We start from the raw sequence: 22,152 nt of genomic DNA on the forward strand, positions 1-22,152 counted from the left end.
GAAAGCCTCCTCCAGCCAAGTCAGCTGTATTCTTCTAGAGGCTTCCATCTGCTCCATAGGATGGGTGGTAGAGACTGCAAGGGCATTTGTATAAAACTTTATTTGGAAACATTTCACTTACAGAAAAGTTATAAAATTTTAAAAAGTACAAACAACACGCCTATGTATAATATCCGCACTCAGATTCACCTGTTACATTTTCTTCTCCTTGCTCTATCACTTGTGAGTGTGCCTGTCCTCTCTCCCCTATGTGTGTACATTTTTCCTCTTTCTGAACTACTTAAGGGTGTTACATATATCATGGCCTTTACCCCCAAATATTTCAGTGTGCATTTGCTGAGAATAGGGATACTTTTACATAACCATCATAAAATGATCCACTTTTGTAAATTTAACATTGATTAAAAACTTTTAGCTTATATCTACCATCTGTAGAACATTGCTCATTTTGAGTTTGTCTGCTGTCTCCCCATGATGAGATGCAGGGGAGGCGCTCTGGCCAGCACCTTCACAGGGCACCACATCTGGGGGCACGTGCTGTTCATCTGCTCCTCCTCATGTTAATTTCATCCCCTGGTCAAGATGTTGCTCCATTTCTCTACCGTATAATTACTGATTTTCCCCCCTTGCACCTAATAAGTAGTCTGTGGGAAGACATTTTAAGGCCATGCAAGTATCTTGCTTTCATCAAAATTTCCCTCTGGAGAGCCTTGCCTGGTATGGTCTTTACAATGAGCTTGCAAAATGGTAACTTTCCAACTCCAGTACACCCTCCACAATTACCAGTCACCACTGAGTCCTCACTCCTGCCGATTCATTTATATATTCCTTATTGGTATAGACGCATGAAGTTCTAGTTTTTACTGATTTATAATTCATTACTGGGCTTATTTTGATGCCCCAGTTGCTGTCTTTGTGACATGCCCCCATTGTTTTTGTTTTGGGTTTAATTCCTTTTTCAACATAGCAAAATGTTTTGGGTTCGTCTTGCACTTGGCTGGATATTTGTAATGTAGGGAAACAAATAAGGTGAGGCAGTGACTAAAATGTCTGCAGTGGACGGTGCACACATGTTTATTGGGCAGTTCTTCAGCTGTCCTGATCTAGACACTTCTGCCTCTGTTTTCTTCACCATTCCCAATCTTCCTTTCCAGCTTGGTCCAGGCCAATCCAGAGGTCGCCATGGATTCCATCATCCATATGACCCAGCACATATCACCTACTCAGCGAGCAGAAGTTGTACGGATCCTCTCCACAATGGACTCCCCTTCCACGTAGGAAGAGCTTCCTGCCTGTCCCTGCCCTGTCTCTGGAGAAAAGGGCTAGAGCTGCCTTTTACAACTGCAGCCACTGTAATGAGAAGGCACAGGAGACCCAGCACTGGAGTCAAAGTGGCATTTTACTTCCTCCCAAGTGTTTCAGGTTACGCATGACATCCTGGGATGTAAGATCACAGAACCCCTCCAGCCCACCAGTCACACCCACCCCATTCAGTATTTATTACCCCAGCCAGGCCTAGTCCTCCACTCCCTGCACAGGACTGAGAAGGCAATGAAAGGTACAAACACGTACCATGAGGTCTTACTACCCAAAGCAGGGCTGCCCCTCCTGTCCTGACAGCCCCTTGGCCCCCAGCATGGGGAAGCGTGAGGAGTTGCCAGGCAGCAGCCCCTCTCACCCCTGGCCCCATGAGCCGCAGCCACAGGCAGCAGAGGAGGGCTAAGGAGAGGAGGAAGCCTCAAGTCCATTGTTTATTACCCTGACTCTTAGCCCAGCACACAGTAGGCACTGGAGAGGAATGATTCCCAGTTTAACCACACCATGGTACCTTTTATGACGAAAAATTAGAGCATAAAATCTATCACAAGCTCCATAGGAACTCAAAGATGAGGGCAAAACTGTGAGCCAAGAAGCAGAGAAAGAAAATAGACCCAGTTATTCTTGATTTAGGGGACTTCAACCTTGGGTTCAGTCTCTGAGGACAGAGGGAAAGGTAGTTGGCCTACCTCTCACCTGCATGTTACTGCTGGACTAGCTGTTGCATGTGGCTGGGAGCTGCAAGGCCCCAGTGCGTGAGGGGCCCCAGCAGTTCCATAGGCGGTGAAGAGTTGGCAGAGGAGGAGCCAGAGAGAACTGCTCTTTCTGCACTGGTGGAAACTAGTTACTTATGCCATGTGGAGGGCCAGCCACATAGTCTGTTTTGAGGACTTAAAAAGTTGTTCCTATGAAGCCTGGAGCTTGGATGGTTTTGAGGGGTTAATGGTGCCTCCACAGTCACTCTTCCCTAGTTCCAGGATTACTGTCCTAGCAGCTAACGTTTCTACTGTCTTCCCCAGAATGCAGACAGGCAGCAGATGTAGCAGCTCTCCCCACAGTTCTGAAAGGACCCTGGTGACAGCCACGCCCTCAGCACCAGGAGCTGGCCTTCCCGATGAGGGAGGCTTCCAGGAAACACAGAATCCACATGACCTTAAGATTCTTTACAACTCAGTCATGGTGCTGCTGTCCTCCAGGCTTACTGGCCCCTCCTGACCGGCATCGGGGGCTTCCTCAGGTGGTGGAGAGAGTTTACTTTCAACAACTAGTTTATTCAAGAAAAGAACTTACTGATTCCCCTGTTCCTAAAGCAAGAGTGGCAGGTGATCAGGGCTGGTGTAGCATCCAGTTCCTTTAGTGCAGCTAATTGCATTTGTCACTGACGACCAAGGAGGAAATCACTAAGGCATTTGAGAAGCAGTGGTATGAACGCTCTTGGACGAGCTACAGTTCTGAGCCTTAACCCTGTAGTTCGCACACAAGAGCGGAGCTCCACCTCCCCTTCTTTGGGAGGAATCTGTGCAGATGGATTGGCTGAACTTAATGGTTCTGGGTTGCAGGTGGGTACTGTATGGCTGGGTATGGAGCGGACTGCCCCCAGGAGTCAGAGCCTCAGCCTGGCTGCCCTGGTGGAAGGTGTGGGTGTTCAGCACCTTCAGAGAAGGGCATAAAGTGGTGGGGGACAATTCTCAGTCCAGGAAAATGCATTGACCATTGCTGGCTATTTGCTTGCCTAGTAAGAATTGGATTCATTTTTGACCAGATGATTATTCTACGCTTTTTTGCAATAAATCAAATCCCACATATCTACAAGTGGTATGAAGTCCTGCACCCCCCAGGAGGCCTGTCCAGGCATCTCTTCAGAGGCAGGGTGGGTTACACTCATTTACCTCCCCTCTCCCCACCAAATTATGACACAAATGAGTATGTTTCCTCTCTAGAACCCTGTAATGCCTCCTCCCCGGTCCCCAGAGCTCCTCACTGTCGGTCTCACCCTGGACAAGGATTTTTTAGTCAGAGCCACAGAACATGGGCACTCTGACATTCCCACAGCCCCTCGCACATGCGAGGCTACCAAGGCAGGAGAGTATAAATGATGGCTATTGACCAAGACCTGCCTGGACGGGGACTGCCATATTATCTGTTCTCTTCGTTCACAAAACAGCCTTCATTTGTCTCAGAATTCGATGGACGCATACCGTGATGAGCAGGAGCTTCAGATGCACTCTTTACACATTTTGTTGAAATAAACCTCTACATTTGTAGAAGAGTTACAGTTTGTCATTTCCATCCAGGCCCAGCCACCTCATCTCTTGTTCTGCTTTCAGCAGGGGCTCAGTGTGCGGCAAGCCCCGCCATGGCCCTGTGACACCTGACACCCTTTGTCTCCTGAACGTGCATAAAGATGATGGCTAGGCAGAAGAAAGCTGGCCTTGGCCAGCCCTGTCTTATTGGCTGAATCAAGGTCAAATTCTGAAAGGCTACAAATGCTTGGGAACCCCATGGCAGAGAGTCAGTTTTTAGTTTCTGTTGAGTTTTTCAGGACGGGAAACTTCTTCCTGCTGAGAGCTGGATGGGAGTCCTGGCAGGAATGTCCCCTCCCAAAAAGAATGTCTTTAGAGCAGGAACAAGAAAGACCGCAGCTGTTTAGTGAGGGTAACAGCTCCAAGCCTTCGAAGCCCAGAGCCCACTGCCCTTCTCAGAAGTCGCTTCTCAGCGCACAGGAAGTCGAGAGTGCTGACAACTCAGTGTAAACACTGGGGCCGCGGGGCCCTTGTTAGAGATTTGAGAGGGAGGTTTTGGATTTTCTTAATCATTTAGCTATTCATGGATTTTTAACTCTGGGCACAAAAAGGCACTCAGGGCAGGGAGCTCATGATTGCGTGCCTTCAACCCTCTGCCTCAGTTTATCTCTCTAAACAAGCTTTCTATGGGCCGGGCACGGTAGCTCACAACTATAAACCTAGCACTTTGGGAGGCCGAGGCGGGCGTATCAGGAGATTGAGACCATTCTGGCTAACACGGTGAAACCCCGTCTGTACTAAAAAATATATAAAAAATTAGGTGGGTGCAGTGGCACACGCCTGTAGTCCCAGCTACTTGGGAGCTGAGGCAGGAGAATCGCTTGAACCTGGGAGGCGGAGGTTGCAGTGAGCTGAGATCGCGCCATTGCACGCCAGCCTGGTGACAAAGCGAGACTCTGTCTCAAAAAAAAAAAAAATTTTTTTTTTCTATAAATCCCTGTAATTAAGGCAGGAATGAGCACCAATTCCTGAATGTCTGCAAAGAAAGATACAGGTCACAGGAGGCGAATCCCTGCCCTTTGCTGATTATTAAACTCAGTGTTGTATCTGTCTCTCTCTTTGGGATATATTGCAAAGCAAAGGGTTGCTTTTTCTAAAATGAAATAGAATGTTAAGAAAATATCAATTTTATTCCCCCTAAGCCAGATGTTCCAGAAAGGAGGGTCAGAAGGGAGATGCTACTGTTTGCCTCCCACTGCTGCTCTTCATGAGCAAGGAAGCCCGGGCTGCATGGCGGCCTGGGCCTCTTCCTTCGCTCCTCCCTAAGCAGGCAGCCGACCACAGGCGGCAGGTGTAAGCCCTCAGCCAGCACCTGTTGGTGGTTCTGGGGAGGGATTCTGCTGCTGCCTCTGGAAGCTTGTCCGATACAGTGTTTCCTGCCGCTGGGGTGCTACACTTCCTTCACTCTTCTCAACAAAAGGAAATGAATCCCCATTGGTCTTACTTTGGAGTAGTAAGGAAAAGACTGCACAGCCAGGGTTCTAGGATCCAGACCTAGACCCACCTCTCTTTCCCTGGCTAAACAGTAAGAACACAGTGATGAAGCAGATGCTTAAGGACCATGGGGAGGACTGTTCACCCCTGGTACACAGCTCTCGGTGCTGGGCAGCAGGGAAAGGCCTGCAGAGAGGCACTGAACTGAAAGGCAAACCTTCCTTCAAACCACTGGCTCCTCAGGCCCTGGGCACACCTGGGCCTGCCCTGTTCCACATGGTGAGGCAGAAAGCACCATGGGCCAGAGGGAGTGGTGTGGACAAATGAAGCTTACTGGCAGAGAGAGGCTACCAGCTGCGGGAGGGTGGAAGCCAGGGCATTCCAGGCCAGGACACTGGGATTTACAGTGTTTACTGGATTTACACTGGGATTTAAAGTTATTCAGGGGGCACTGGGAAGGTTGAAGGGGAGTAGAGCAGTCACTTGGGGGAGTAATAGACAATGAACTCCCAAAAAATAAGCTGGCATCAGATATAAAGATCCTTAAATGCCAGGCCAAGGAGTAAGGGTTTGTCCTTTGATGGTTTGTGGGCACGGGAAGGCTGTGTATAAAGCTTGCAAATGCAGACCAATTGAATAAAAAGAGCACAGTCTTGAGTGCCAAGAAACCTGGGTCCAAGCTCAGCTCGATCGTGTGCAGTCCCCAAGCTGGAGGGGCACCCACAGGAGTGGGGAACGATTGGCTATTTCCAGCGCTCTAGGAATCCTGCTGTGCCTCAGGCGGCAGTCTTCCCATGCCGTTGTCTTTGTGTTGACTGGAGTTTTACCCAGGAAGTGCAGTCCTGGTCACCTCCTGCTGGCCAGTGGCTCTAGTGGGTGTTGATAATAAGTGATGGGGGTAGGACATCTTCAGAAATGTAGTATATTGGTAATAAGCAAAATCCTCCAAAGCATGGGATATCCTGTGGTTGGTGGAGGGCAGAATGATAACAGAGCCTCAGACCTTAGGAGACTTGGAGCCACACAGTAGGCTCAGCCCACTAGGAACCACATGGAGACAGGACAGAATAGCTCAGAAGGCGCTGAGTCTGATGGCCAACATTCTGTCACGACTGACCTACAGTAATCAGGGAGGGCTGGGGTGGGGAGAGGCAGAACCCTGTGTACAAGTCCAGGCTCTGCAGCAGGAAAGAGCTCACAGAGCATTCCTGCCCATGCAAACAGCTCCTTTCATAGCCACTTACAAGAACAGGGACTTTGGAATAAGCCTGAGCTGATTTCCAGTATCCAGCCCCTCACTCTTGTCCTTGGGCAAGTTCCTGCCTCCTCATCTGTGAAACGTGGACCTCAATGGGGCATTTTGAAAAATGACATTAAATTAGTTAATGTGAATCAAGTGCAGGGCATAAGCAGCAAATTCTCAATGCAGGTCAGGTTTCTCCATGCCCTGTCTCTTTCGCTCCCAAGACCAGGGGCTCCCATCACTCAGGGGCACCCTCCTCATAGGGTATTGGTGGAGAACCGTCCCCCTGGTGAGGGCAGGGTCTAGGGATTGTCTCTAGGTGTTGGGTGACATGGACACTAGGCGGAAGTGCCACTGAGGAGCTGTGCAGCGGAGCCTGAAGGCCGATCTCCAAGCCTGGCTGCCCTCGCTTAGGGCAGGACTTGAGCATCGCAAGGGCGTTCTGAAGCCCTGCCTTCCCTGGGATGTGAAAGTAGAGTGTGGAACGAGAAGATCCCTAAGATCCCTTCCAGCTCTAGGAAGATTTTCATCTGGGATCATGGGTAATGCTGAAGTCTGGATAAAAATACTCCATGCCCACGGGCATTGTCAGCAACAGCAATAACTCAGTAGCAAACATACAGGGAAGACCAGTGGCTCAGCTTGGCTCAAGCAATAGACCAGCAGCCTAGCTAGAGCTTTAACAGAAGCGGGAAATGAGACAGCCACAAGGGGCTTGGTAACCTCCCGGCACATCCACACAGGCGAGACCAGAGAAGGCCCAAGCTAGTCACACAGCCCCGGCCGAGAGAACCTGTGGGCACATGAAGACGAAATGCCAGAGGGCCCAGCAGAAAGTAAAAGCCAGGGCAGATTTCAAAACTGCTGAGATTTTTTAATATGCAGCCCCCGCACACACATCGACTTATCAGCAGAAGATAGAAGCCTTGCTGGCTCAAGATACATGTGCCTAAATCATTGGCTGACCATTAGGCACAAGGGTGGCCCCTGTGAAGCCAGGCTTAAAAAATAAGAAATTTTAAAAAGAAAAACTGAGCAGAGGCTGGGTGTGGTGGCTCAATCCCTGCACTTGGGGAGGCTGAGGTGGGTGGATCACTTGAGGTCAGGAGTTCGAGAGCAGCCTGGCCAACATGGTGAAACCCCGTCTCTACTAAAAATACAAAAATTAGCTGGGTGTGGTGGTGTGCGCCTGTAATCCCAGCTACTTGGGAGGCTGAGGCAGGAGAATTCACTTGAACCCGGGAGGTAGAGTTTGCAATGAGCCAAGATCGTGCCACTGCACTCCAGCCTGGGCGACAGAATGAGATCCCATCTCAAAAAACAAACAAAAACAACTGGGCAGAAACTTGAAAAACACACACACATTTACAGAAATAAAGGGTCAGGTAGGACAACCTTGGGCCCTTCTTTAAAAAAAAAAAGAATTGGCCAGGCATGGTGGCTCACACCTGTAATCCCCAGCAACTTGGGAGGCCAAGGTGGGTGGTTCACTTGAGTCCAAGAGTTCAAGACCAGCCCAGGCAACATGACAAAACTCCATCTCTACAAAAAATGCAAAAAAAAAAAAAAAAAAAAAAAAGCCAGGTGTGGTGGCACACACTTGGCATCCCAGCCACTTGGGAGGCTGAGGTGGAAGGATGACCTGAGCCCAGGGAGTCAGAGGCTGCAGTGAACCGTAATCACACCACTGCACTCCAGCCTGGGTGACATAGCAAGACCCTGTCTCAAAACAAAACAAAAAACACATTCTGAATAAAATTCTGATACATGCTGCACATGGATGAACCTTGAAGACATTATGCTAAGTGAAATAAGCCAGACACCAAAAAAACAGATATTGTTTGATTCCACTTATATGAGGTATCAGAAATTATCAAATTCACAGAGACAGAAAGTAGAACAGTGGTTACCAGGGGTTGTGGGGAGAGGAACTTGGGAATTACTGTTTTCGTGTTTAGAGACAGGGTCTTGCTCTATTGCCCAGGCTGGAGTACGGTGGTATGATCATAGCTCACTACAGCCTCTAACTCCTGGGCTCAAGCAATCCTCCCACCTCAGCCTCCTGAATAGCTGGGACTACAGGTACAAAAGCCACCATACCCAGCTAAAAAAAAATTTTTTATTGTAGAGGCAGAGTCTCACTGTGTTGCCCAAGCTGATCCTGAACTCCTAGGCTCAGGCGATTATCCTGCTTCAGCCTCCCAAAGCACTGGAATTATAGGCATGAGCCACTGTAGCAGCTGCGAGTTATTGTTGAATGAGTACAGAGTTTCAGTATGGGATGATGAAATGTTCTGGAGGTGGATGGTGGTGATGGTTGCACAACAATGTGAATGTCCTTAATGTCACTGAACTATACACTTAAAAACTGTTAAAATGGGCCAGGCGCGGCGGCTCACGCCTGTAACCCCAGCACTTTGGGAGGCCAAGGTGGGTGGATCACCTGAGGTCAGGAGTTCAAGACCAGCCTGACCACCATGGAGAAACTCTGTCTCTACTAAATATACAAAAAATTAGCCGGGTGTGGTGGTTCATGCCTGTAATCCCAGCTACTCGGGAGGCTGAGGTAGGAGAATTGCTTGAACCTGGGAGGCGGAGGTTGTGGTGAGCCAAGATTGTGCCATTGCACTCCAACCTGGGCAAGAAGAACGAAACTCCATCTCAAAAAAAAAAAACTGTTAAAATGGTAAATCATACATTTATCCCAGTTTTTGAAAAGGAAATTCTGAAAAGTTGACCAGAGGGACTACACAGTAGATTTGGGAAGACAGAAGAATCAGTGAATTTGAAGTCATAGAGCAATAGAATTATCCAATGTGAAGAACAAAGAGAAAAAAGAGTGAAAAATGAATAGAATCCCAGACCTCTGTGCAGCAACAGTGCGTTTACCAACATATGTGTACTGGGGGTGCCAGAAGAGAGAGAAAGGGGCAGAAAAAATATTTGAAGAAACAGTGGCTGAAAAATTCTCAAATTTGATGGAAAACATGAATCTGCAGATCCAAGAAGCTCAATAAACCCCAAGTAGGATAAACGAAGAGACCTGCACCTAGATACCTCATGGCCAAACTGTTGAAAGATAAAGAAAAATCTTAAAAGAAGCTAGAGAAGAACAAGTCATCACTTACAGAAGAATAACAAAATAAATCACAGCTGCCTTCTAATCAGAAACAATGGACCTCAGGAGGCAGTGAGGCGATATAGTCCAAGTGCCACAAGAAGGAAAAAAAAAACCCTGTCAAACAAGAATCCTATATCCAGCAACACTATCCTTAAAACAAGTACACATGAAATAAAGACACTCCACAAAAAAAGAGAATTCATTTTTAGCAGAACCAGCTTTACAAGAAATACTAAAAGCAATCATTCAGGCTGAAAAGAAATAATTCCAGATAGGAATTCAAATCTACTCAAAGAAATGAAAAGGCATTGGGAAAACGTAAACAGTACCTAGGTAAATATAAAAAACTGTGTTCTCTTTAACTTCATTAAAAGACATAAAATTGCATTAAACGATAAGTATACTACTGTATTTTGGGGTTTATAGCATATAGAACTGTAATATGTATGACAATCACACAAAGAAGGGGGTAAAAATGGAACAACATGAAAACTAAGTCTCTATGTGTTGCCATTATTAAGGTAATATTAATCTCAAGTAGATTGTTATATAACCTCTAGAACAACCACTAAAAAAGTAACTTTATTTATTTATTTAGAGATGGAGTCTTGCTCTGTCACCCAGGCTGGAGTGCAGTGGGGCAGTCTCGGCTCACTGCAACCTCCGCATCCCGGGTTCAAGCAATTCTCCTGCCCCAGCCTCCCGAGCAGCTGGGATTAATAGGCACCCACCACCATACTCGGCTAATTTTTGTATTTTTAGTAGAGACAGGGTCTCACCTGTTGGCCAGGCTGCTCTCGAACTCCTGACCACAGGTGATCCACCTGTCTCGTCCTCCCACAGTGTTGGGATTACAGGCGTGAGCCACTGCGCCCAGCCGAAAATAACTTTAAAATACATAGTAAGGCTGGCAGCAGTGACTCACACCTCTAATCCCAGCACTTGGGGAGGCTGAGATGGGAGGATCATATGAGTCCAGGAGTTTGAGACCAGGCTGGGTAATACAGTGAGACCCTATCTCTACAAAAAATTTTTAAAAACTGGCCAGGCATGGTGGCACATGCCTGTAGTTCCAGCTACTTGGGAGGCTGAGCTGGGAGGAGCACTGGCCCAGGAGGCTGGGGTTGCAATGAGCTGAGATCGCGCCACTGCACTCCAGCCTGGGCAACAGAGCAAGACCCTGTCTCAACAACAAAAGGCAAAGGGCTTAAACCCATTTCTTCAAAGATGATTTATGAATGGCCAAGAAGCATATAAAAACATGCTCAGCATCATTAACTGTTGGGGAAATGTACATTAAAACCACAATGAGATAACACCTCATACCCATTAGGATGTCTACTATAAAAATCAAACAGAAAATAACATGTTGGAGACGACATGGAAAAATTAGAACCCTTGTGCACTGTTGGCAGGAATAGAAAATGGTGTAGCTGCTATGGAAAAATGGTTCCTCCAAAAATTAAAAGTAGGGCTGGGCGTGGTGGTTCACACCTGTAATCCCAACACTGAGAGGCTAAGGTGCCCAGGAGTTCGAGACCAGCCTGGGCAACACAGTGAGATGCCCATCTGTACAAAAAATTAAAAAGTACAAGATTAGCTGGGTGGTGGCACGCGTCTGTAGTCCCAGCTACTTGGGAGGCTGAGAGGACTGCTTGAGCATGGCCAACACAGCGAGGAGACTCTGCCTCAAAAAAAGCAAAAATGAAACAAAAATGAAAAATAGGAGGCTGAGGTGGGAGGACGGCTTAAGCCCAGGAGTTCGAAGTTGCAGTGAGCTATAATCAAGCCACTGTGCTCTAGCCTGGGCAACAGAGTGAGACCCTGTCTCAAAAAAAAAGAAAAAAGCAAAGCACTACATATGATCCAGCAATCTCACTTCTGAGCAGATATCCAAAAGAATTGAAAGCAGGGCCTTGAATAGATATTTGCACATCCATGTTCATAGCAGCATTATTCACGATAGCCAAGAGGTGAAAGCCATCCAAACGTCCATCGAAGAATAAATGGATAAACAAAATGTGGTCTATACTTACAATGGAATGTTACACAGCCTTAACAAGGAAAGCATCCCAACCCCATGCTGTAACAGGAATGAACCTTGAGGACATTCTGTTAAGTGGAATAAGTCAGTTGCAAAAAGACAAATAACTGTAGGATTCCACCTATATGAGGTATTTAAATAGTCAAATTCTGCTGCGCGCGGTGGCTCATGCCTGTAATCCTAGCACTTTGGGAGGCCAAGGCGGGTGGATCACTTGAGGTCAGGAGTTCAAGATCAGTCTGGCCAACATGGTGAAACCCCATCTCTACTAAAAATACAAATGTTAGCTGAGCATGGTGGTGCACGCCTGTAATCCCAGCTACTTGGGAGGCTGAGGCAGGAGAATTGCTTGAACCTGGGACGCGGAGGTTGCAGTGAGCCGAGGTCACACCACTGCACTCCAGCCTGGGTGACAAAGCGAGACTCTGTCTCAAAACAAAAAACAAAAAATCAAATAAAGTAGTCAAATTCATAGAAACTGAAAGAAGAATGGTGGTTGCCAGGGGTTGGAGTGAGGGGTAAATTGGGAATTGTTAAATGGGTATAAAGTTTCAGTTTTGTGGGGTAAGAATTTCTGGAAATCTGTTGCATGACAATGTAAATATACTTAACACTATTGCATTGTACACTTAAACATGGTTAAGATGGTAAGTTTTATTTTTTTAGCCACAATTTAACATGTATCTATGTAAATATATATATAAAAAACAACACTGGGGCTGGGTGTGGTGGCACACCTGTAACCTCAGCATTCTTGAAGCCAGAAGTTTGAGACCAGCCTGAGCAACAAAGTGAGACCCAGTCTCCACAAAAAAAAAAAAAAAAAAAAAAACAAAAAACTAGCCAGGCATGGTGGCACACACCATGTAGTCCCAGTAGTACTGAGTACCTGAGTAGTCCCACCATGTAGTACCTGAGTAGTCCCAGCTACTCAGGAGGCTGAGGCAGGAGCATCTCTTGAGCCCAGGAGTTCAAGGCTGCAGTGAGCTGTGATCGCATCACTGCTCTCCAGCCTGCAGGATAGAGTGAGACCTTGTCTATAAAACACACAAAAGCAAGCAGTAAAGGAAAAACAAATTAACAAAACCCTTATCAATAATTACATTAAATTTCAAAGGACTAAACACTCCAATCAAAAGATAGACTGTCAGATTAGGTAAAAAAAATCCAGGCTGGGTGTGGTGGCTCTTGGCTGTAATCCCAGCACTTTGGGAGGCTGAGACAGGCAGATTGCCTGAGTCCAGGAGTTTGAGACCAGCCTGGGTAACATAGGGAGACCTCATCTCTACAAAAAAATTAAAATACAAAAAATTAGCCAGGCATGGTGGCATGCACCTGTAGTCCCAGCTACTCGGGAGGCTGAGGTGGGACAATCACTCAAGCCCTGGAGGCTGAGGCTGCAGTGAGCCTAAATCACACCACTGCACTCCAGCCTGAGTGACAGAGTGAGATCCTGTCTCAAAAATAATAACTAAAAATTTATAAAAACAAACAAAATGCCTGTTACTCCTACCTCAGCCTCCCGAGTAGCTGGAACTACAGGTGTGTGTCCCCACACCTGGCTAATTTTTTTAATTTTGTGGAGACTGGGTCTTAAGTCTTTAAGAAAAACACTTTAGATTCAAAGACACAAGTGGGTAAAAGTATAAAGATACCATCTACTTTTGAGAGTAGAGTTGCTACATTATTAAGAGTTGGAGTAGCTACATTAATATCTATATCTATCTATATATAATGTCATTAGAGACAAAAATAAACATTTATTATGCTAAAAGAATCAGTTTGTCAGGAAGCTATAACAATTATAAATGTATACATATTTAACAACAGAGCCCCAAAATACAGAAAGCAAAAACTGACAGAATAAAAAGGAGAAATAGACAATTCAACAATAACAGGTCTGGATCTGGATCAATAAACTTAAACTTCCACACCAAAAAACAGAGAAGAAAAAAGGAGAATAAACTAAGCCCAAAGCAAGAAGAATAAAGGAAAACATAAAGGTCAGAGTGGAAACTAGTGAAAGAGAAAACAGTAAACAACAGAGAAAAGTCAATAGAAACTAAAAGTTGACTCTTCGAAAAAAAATCAGGCCAGGCACAGTGGCTCACACCTGTAATTCCAGCACTTTGGGAGGCCAAGGTGGGTGGATCACGAGGTCAAGAGATCGAGACTATCCTGGCCAACATGGTGAAACCCCGTCGCTACTAAAAATACAAAAATTAGCTGGGCGTGGTGATGGGCACCTGAAATTCCAGCTATTTGGGAGGCTGAGGCAGGAGAATCACTTGAACCCAGGAGGCGGAGATTGCAGTGAGCCGAGATCTTGCCACTGTACTCCAGCCTGGGTGACAGAGCGAGACTCCGTCTCAAAAAAAAAAAAAAAAAAAAAAAGGAAAAAGGAGAAAGAAAAAAGGAAAAAAACAATAAAATTGACAAGAAGAAAAGAGAAACAACACAAATTTCCAAAATCAGGAATCTAAGAAGGGACACTGCTAGTGGCTCTACCAAAATGAAGATGATAAAGAAATATTATGAGCAACTTTATGCCAACAAATTAGACTTAGGGAAAATGAACACATGCCTAGAAAGACACAAATTTACCAAAACTGACTTGAGAAGAAACACACAATCCAAATAGACCTATAACAAATAAAGAAATTAGTCACTAAAAATCCTCCCACAGGCCAGGCACTGTGACTCACACCTGTAATCCCAGCACTTTGGGAGGCTGAGGTGGGGGAATCACCTGAGGTTAGGAGTTCAAGACGAGCCTGGCCAACATGGTGAATCGCCATCTCTGCTAAAAATACAAAAATTAATATATATGTAACAAACCTGCACGTTATGCACATGTACCCTACAACTTAAAGTATAATAATAATAAATAAATTTAAAAAAAAAAAGAAAAAAAAACCAAAAAACCTTGAAATAAAAAAAAAAAAAAAATACAAAAATTAGCCAGGTGTGGTGGCGCATGCCTGTAATCCCAGCTACTCGGGAGGCTCAGGCAGGAGAATGGCTTCCACCGGGAGGCGGAGGTTGTGATGAGCCCAGATCATGCCACTGCAATCCAGCCCGGGCAAGAAAGCAAGACTCAGTCTCCAAAAAAAAAAAAAAAAATTCCACAAAGTAAAGCCCCGGTCCCAGAAAGCTTCACTGGCGGATGTTCTGTAAAATATTTAAAGAAGAAATACTACAGCCAGGTGCAGTGGCTCGTGCCTGTAATCCCAGCACTTTGGGAGGCCAAGGAGGGCGGATCATCAGCTTAGGAGTTGGAGACCAGCCTGGCCAACATGGAGAAACGCTGTCTCTACTAACAATACAAAAATTAGCCGGTTGTGGTGGTGGGTGCCTGTAATCCCAGCTACCTGGGAGGCTGAGGCAGGAGAATTGCTTGAACCCGGGAGGTAGAGGTTGCAGTGAGATGAGATCGCGCCACTGCACTCCAGCCTGGGTGAGGGAGTGAGACTCCATCTTGAAAAAAAAAAAGAGGCCGGGTGCAGTGGCTCAAGCCTGTAATCCCAGCACTTTGGGAGGCCGAGACGGGCGGATCACGAGGTCAGGGGATCCAGACCATCCTGGCTAACACAGTGAAACTCCGTCTCTACTAAAAATGCAAAAAGTAGCCGGGTGTGGCAGCGGGTGCCTGTAGTCCCAGCTACTTGGGAGGCTGAGGCAGGAGAATGGCGTGAACCCGGGAGGCGGAGCTTGCAGTGAGCCGAGATCGCGCCACTGCACTCCAGCCTGGGCCACACAGCGAGATTCCGTCTCAAAAAAAAAAAAAAGAAAACAGAAAGAATACTGGTCCTTCTCAAACTCTTTTAGAAAACAGAAGGAACACTTTCCAACTCATTCTACAAGGCCAGTATTATCCTGATACCAAAGCCAAAGACATCACAAGAAAACTACAGGCCTGTATCCCTCGTGGACACAGGATGCAAAAATCCTTAGCAAATATTAACTAACTGGGCCAGGTGCCGTGGCGTACATGTAGTCCCAGCTACTTGGGCAGCTGAGGCAGGAGGACTGTTTGAGCCCAGGATTTTGAGGCTGTAGTATGCCATGAGCATGTCTTTAAATAGCCACTGCACTCCAGCCTGGTCAACATGGCAAGACTCCATCTCTTAAAAAAAAGAATGAGCAAACTGAATCCAACAACACACACCCACAAATTTTTTTTTTTTTTCTTTTTGAGATGGGGTTCTCACTCTGTCACCCAGGCTAGAGTGCAGTGGCAAGATCACAGCTCACTGCAACCTCCTCCCCTAGGTTCAAGCAATCCTCCCACTTCGGCCTCCCACCAGCCTCCCACCATCTGGGTGCGCACCACCACACCCAGCTAATTTTTGTATTTTTCAGTAGATATGGGGTTTCACCATGTTGGTCAGGCTGGTCTCAAAATCCTGACCTCAAGTGATCCACCCATCTTGGCCTCCCAAAGTGCTGGGATTACAGGCGTGAGCCACCATGCCCAGCCTAGCAATATATACATATATGTATTTTTTAAAATTTTATTTCTTCTAAAAAAATAAAACAGGATACATGTGCAGAATGTGCAGGTTTGTTACATAGGTATACCTGTGCCATGGTGGTTTGCTGCACCTATTGACCTGCCCTCTCAATTCCCTCCTCTCGCCCCACTGCACCTCTCAGCAGGCCCTGGTGTGTGTCATTCCCCTGTGTCCATGTGTTCTCATTGTTCAACTCCCACTTATGAGTGAGAACATGCAGTGTTTGGTTTCCTGTTCCTGGGTTAATTTGCTGAGGATGGCTTCCAGCTTCATCCATGTCCTTGCAAACGACATGATCTCATTCCTTTTTATGGCTGCGTAGTATTCCATGCAACATTTTTTGTTTTTAAGTAGTTTCACACCTTTAATCCCAGCACTATGGGAAGCTGAGGAGGGAGAATTACTTGAGCCTAGGAGTTCGAGACCAGCCTGGGCAACATAGTGAGACCTTGTCTCTACAAAAAAATTGTAAAATGTAGCCAGGTGTGGGCCAGGCACGATGGGTCATGCCTGTAATTCCAGCATTTTGGGAGGCCCAGGCAGGCAGAACACATGAGGCTAGGAGTTCGAGACCAGTGGGGCCAATATGTCGAAACCCTGTCTCTACCAAAAAATACAAAAATTAGCTGGGTGTGGAGCCACATGCCCATAGTCTCAGCTACTTGGGAGACTGAGGCAGGAGAATCACTTGAACCTTGGAGGCAGAGGTTGCAGTCAGCCGATATCATGCCACCATACTCCAACCTGGGCAACAGAGCAAGACTGTCTCCAAAAAAAAAAAATTAGCCGGGTGTGGTGGCGTGCACCTGTAATGCCAGCTGCTTGAGAGGCTGAGGCAGGAGAATTGCTTGAACCTGGGAGGCAGAGGTTGTGGTGAGTGGAGATCGCGCCACTGCACTCCAGCCTGGGCTGCAGAGTGAGACTGTCTCAAAAAAATAAAAATAAATTTCCACAACCTGAAAAAGGGCGTCTGTGAAAAACCTCAAGTAACTTCATGTGTGATGGTGAAAGACTGAATGCTCTTCTCTCTAAGAGGGAATACGGCAAAAATGTCTGCTCATGCTCTTCTCTCTAAGAGGGAATACGGCAAAAATGTCGGCTCTTGCTACTTCTCAGCATTGCGCTGGAGGTGCTGGCCAATGCAACAGGCTACACGAAACGTAAAGGTTTATAGATTGGAAAGAAAAGATTAAAACTCATTATTCACAAGTGGCATGATCCTATATGAAGAATCCATTTTTAAAAACTAGAACACATGCATTCAGTAAAGTCACTGACTACAAGATTAATTTAAAAACTCAATAATAGTATTTCTATACACTAGCAAGAAGAAATCTTAAAATGAAATTAAAATAATTTCATTGACAGCATCCAAACCAACAAAAGACATAGGAATAATTTTACAAAATAAATAGACATGTACCCTGAAATTATAAAACACTGCTGAGAGCAATTAAATAAAAACAAATGAAGAGCTAGTCCATGTTCATGGATGAGAAAACTCAATGTTGTTGGGATGGTAGTTCTCCCCAAATCGATCTATAGAGTCAGTGTAATCCCTATCAAAATTCCAGCAGACATTTTTCTAGAGATTAACAAATTTAGGCCAGGAACAGTGGCTCATGCCTGTAATCCCAGCACTTTGAGAGTCTGAGGTGGGAGTATCACTTGAGCCCAAAAGTTCAGTATCAGCCTGGCCAACATAAGGAGATCCTGTCTCTACAAAAAATAAAAAAAATTAGCTGGGTGTGGCGGCATGTGCCTGCAGTCCCAGCTACTCAGGAGGCTGAGTGGGGAGGATGGCTTGAGCTTGGGAGATTGAGGTTGCAGTCAGCTGTGATTACACCACTGCACTCCAGCCTGGGTGAAAGAGAAAGATCCTGTCTAAAAAAAAAAAAAAACAAAAAGAAGAAGGAGAAGAAGAGCAAGCAAAATAAATTAACAAACGTATCCTAAATTTTTTTTTTTTTTTTTGAGACGGAGTCTCACTCTGTCGCCCAGGCTGGAGTGCAGTGGCGCGATCTTGGCTCACTGCAGCCTCCACCTTCCGGGTTCAAGCAATTCTCCTGCCTCAGTCTCCCGAGTAGCTGGGACTATAGGCGCCTGCCACCAGGCCTGGCTAATTTTTTTAAATTTTTTTAGTAGAGATGGGGTTTCACCATGTTAACCATGCTGGTCTTGATCTCCTGACTTCATGATCTGCCTGCCTCAGCCTCCCAAAGTGCTGGGATTACAGGTGTGAGCCACCGCGCCCAGCCCTGTATCCTAAAATTTATACAGAAATGCAAAGGACTCAGAATACTCAAAACAATTTTGATAAAAATTTGGAAGATTTAAACTACCTGATTTCAAAATGTTCACAGATATAAACACAAGCAAATAGAATGGAACATAATTGAGAGTCTCAAAAGAAATCCTAGCATTTAGGATCAACTGATTTTCCACAAAGAAGTCAAGACAATTCAATGGCAGAAAAGCTAGCCTTTTCAACAAACGGTGCCAAGACATTCGGATATCCATACACAGTTATATTTTTAGACTCTTACACCATGGACAAAAATTTACTCAAAATATATTGCAGACTTAAATATATACGTTACAACTATAAAACATCCACAAGAAGACAAGTAGGAGAAAATGTTTTGTGACCTTGGATTGGGTAAAGATTTCTTAGATATGACATAATCCATAAAAGAAAAAAGAAATGGATAAATTAGGCTTCATCAAAATTAAAACCTTTTGTGCTCCAGAAGAGACCATTAAGAAAATAAAGACGGCCAGGCACAGTGACTCACGCCTGTAATCCCAGCACTTTGGGAGGCCGAGGCAGGTGGATCACGAGGTCAAGAGATCGAGACCATCCTGGCCATCATGGTGAAACCCTGTCTCTACTGAAAAAAAAATTAGTTGGGCATGGTGGTAAGCGCCTGTAATCCCAACTACCCAGGACGCTGAGGCAGGAGAATCACTTGAACCCAGGTAGAGATTGCAGTGAGCTGAGATAGCACCATTGCACTCCAGCCTGGCAACAGTGCAAGACTCCATCTTAAAAAAAAAAAAAAAAAAAAAAAAAGCTTATGTTTAGCTTTTTCAGAAGATGCTAAACTGTTTTCCAAAGTGCCTGTATCACTTTATATTTACACCAGCAAAGTGTGCAGGCTCCAGTTTCTCCACATCCATGCCAACACTTGTAATTGTCTGTCTTCCAATTATAGCCTTTCTGGCAAATAGTGGATTCCCACTGTGGCTTTAATTTGTTTCCCTAGTGACAAATGATGTTGAACATCTTCTCGTGTTCATTATTCATGTATCTATCTTCTTCGGTGAAACATCTATTCACATCTTAATTTAAATTGAGTTGCCTTGTTGCCTTGTAAGGATTCTTTATATATCCTGGATTCAAGTCCTTTATCAGATACATGATCTGCAAATATTTTCTCCCAGTCTGTGAGTCAGTGGCTTGTCTTCATTTTCTTTTTCCTTTTTCTTTTCTTTCTTTCTTTCTTTCTTTCTTTTTTTTTTTTTTTTTTTTTTTTTTTNGACAATTACAAGTGTTGGCATGGATGTGGAGAAACTGGAGCCTGCACACTTTGCTGGTGTAAATATAAAGTGATACAGGCACTTTGGAAAACAGTTTAGCATCTTCTGAAAAAGCTAAACATAAGCTTTTTTTTTTTTTTTTTTTTTCCTGAGACGGAGTCTTGTTCTGTCGCCCAGGCTGGAGTGCAGTGGCCGGATCTCGGCTCACTGCAAGCTCCACCTCTCGGGTTCACGCCATTCTCCTGCCTCAGCCTCCCGAGTAGCTGCCTCCCGAGTACAGGTGCCTGCCACCTCGCCCGGCTAGTTTTTTGTATTTTTAGTAGAGACGGGGTTTGACTGTGTTAGCCAGGATGGTCTCGATCTCCTGACCTCGTGATCCGCCCGTCTGGGCCTCCCAGAGTGCTGGGATTACAGGCGTGAACCACCGCGCCCGGCCTAAACATAAGCTTTCATACTCAGCAGTTCCATGCCTAGGTATCTGCCCAAGGGAAATGAAAACATCTCTCACAAAGGCTTGTGATTGCTCTTATCAGCTTCATACATCATCGCCCAAATCTGGAAACAATCCAAATGTTCATGAGTAGGCAAGAGGATCAACAAAATGTGGTATATCCACACAATGGAAGACTAGTCAGCAATCGAAAGGAATGAACTACTGACATATGCCAGAATAAAGATATAAACACCTCATGCCAAGCGAAAGCAGCCAGACACAAACACTCCAGATTGTAAGATTCTTTTTAAATGAAATGTTCGGAAAAGAAGGCAAATTACCTGGGACTGGGAGTAGGGAGTTCCGGCAACACCAGAGGAGCTTGTGGGGAGATGAGAATGTCCTAAACATGGGCCGTGTTGGTGGCAGCACAACTCCACAGATGTAGTAAAAACCACGGAATTGTACATTTACAACGGGTGAGTTTTATGGCATGTAAATTCTACCTCAGTAACAACACTGTAGAAGAAAATGGAGGCTGGGCGCGGTGGCTCATGCCTCTAATCTCAGCACTTTGGGAGGCCAAAGCGGGCGGATCACCTGAGGTCAGGGGTTGGAGACCAGCCCGGGCAACATGGCAAAAGTCTGTCTCCACTAAAAATACAAAAATTAGCTGGGCATGGTGGCAGGCACCTGTAATCCTGGCTACTCGGGAGGCTGAGGCAGGAGAATCGCTTGAACTAGGGAAGTGGAGGTTGCAGTGAGTGGAGATCATGCCACTACACTCCAGCCTAGGTGACAGAGCGAGACTGTCTCAAATAATAACAACAACAACCACCATCATGGGGTAGGGGCTACACAGACCTTACCACTGACACCCCACAGCCTGCCCTCCTGCGCTGCAGGTGTTTCCACAAACGCCTCCTCTCCCTCCCATCCCCGGCTGCTCTAGCTGCTTGCCAATTTCTTTTCAGCTTCAGCCTGGCTGGTTCAATGATCGCTGTCCTCGCACGGGACCCAGCCCCTCCTCAGGACCAGCAGCTGCGGCCATCAGCTGCCCTGGCCCAGCTCCTCCAGAACGGCGTGTGTTAAAGGGATCCACCTGGGGCGGAGGTCCTCCAGTTGGTCCCGGTGAGCTCTCACATGAGAGTAATGAAGTTTAAACTTCTCTTCAGCAGCTAAGCACGGACACTGACCCTGACACCTTGCTAAGCTAATCGAGTTACAAAATGAATCCTTTAGGATCAAATTCATCACAACAGCCGTGCCTATGACCCATTTTATTATAACCTTTTCTGAAAATCTGCTCTGGTCTGCCACCCTGATCCTGCCCAACCAAGCCCTAGTTAGCCTGTGTCTGAGGACGCCTGGCAGGCCCGGCGCGACGCTGTGGAGGGTGAGGGGTTCCAGTCACCTGTGAGCAACCTCAGTCGTACGTGCCCAAGGCTCGGGTCCTGTAATCTATTTCTGTGACCTCAGGTCCCAGCAGAGCTCTGATTTCAAGCCACAGCCCTGGCCCAGGCCCAGACTGTGTTTCTGACTCAGCACCCAATAGGCATGTAAACAAGATTACATCACAGATTTTCCCTGGCCATACCTCCCGGTCCAGACTCTGGCTGAAGAGAGACGCTGGAGCTTGGCCCTCCAGGAGTTCCAGAGTCACCGCTAGCCATGAGGGAACTTATCACCTAGCCCTCCTCTCACCTGCGCAGGCTCAAACCAACCAGGAGCAGGGCTCCCGAGGGGCGAGCTTTATGCAAATGCCAGGGGTGGGGTTCCTGGCCACCAACCTCTGCACATGGTGCTGCCTGGAGGGAAGGTTCCAGGACTCTGCAATGGACTTCTGCCCAGTAGGAGTGGCGAACTCGTGGCTCTCACGGCTTTGCTTTATTTGTTACAGATACACCTCCACTACTTTACACACTATTAGAAAGCTGAGTACCCCCAATCACTTTTAGGCACATGCAGAAATGCAATTTTGGGAGGCAGAAACTACTCAACTCCAGCAATGCATCTAAACTCTACCCTGAAATATCTGCATATTAAACTACCAAGGACAGTTAAGCTTTCAAAGGGAGAAGATCAAAGTGCTGTCATCTTTTAATTTAATCCTTTTGTTGCATCAATGGTCTTAAGAGGGATGAGAGAGATCAAAATAAAAATGGAAACAAACTCTATCTTTGTGGCTGTTGTGTTTTAGTCT

The 22,152-nt window shown here is 46.1% G+C and overlaps 1 protein-coding gene across 4 annotated transcripts in view; it reads left to right on the forward strand.

The window, feature by feature from the left end:
* ACACA (acetyl-CoA carboxylase alpha) overlaps nucleotides 1-3,586 on the forward strand; it is a 326,928-nt gene extending 323,342 nt beyond the window's left edge. For all 4 annotated transcript variants that reach the window (XM_025361321.1, XM_025361319.1, XM_025361320.1 and 1 more), the window contains one exon: nucleotides 1,155-3,586. In XM_025361321.1, coding sequence (XP_025217106.1) covers nucleotides 1,155-1,278 — 124 coding nt within the window. In that variant the 3' untranslated portion in view covers nucleotides 1,279-3,586. The remainder of the gene's footprint in view (nucleotides 1-1,154) is intronic.
* The last annotated feature ends 18,566 nt before the right edge of the window (nucleotides 3,587-22,152 follow it).

This window comes from Theropithecus gelada, chromosome 16 (assembly GCF_003255815.1).
Source record: "Theropithecus gelada isolate Dixy chromosome 16, Tgel_1.0, whole genome shotgun sequence".
NCBI lineage: Eukaryota > Metazoa > Chordata > Mammalia > Primates > Cercopithecidae > Theropithecus > Theropithecus gelada.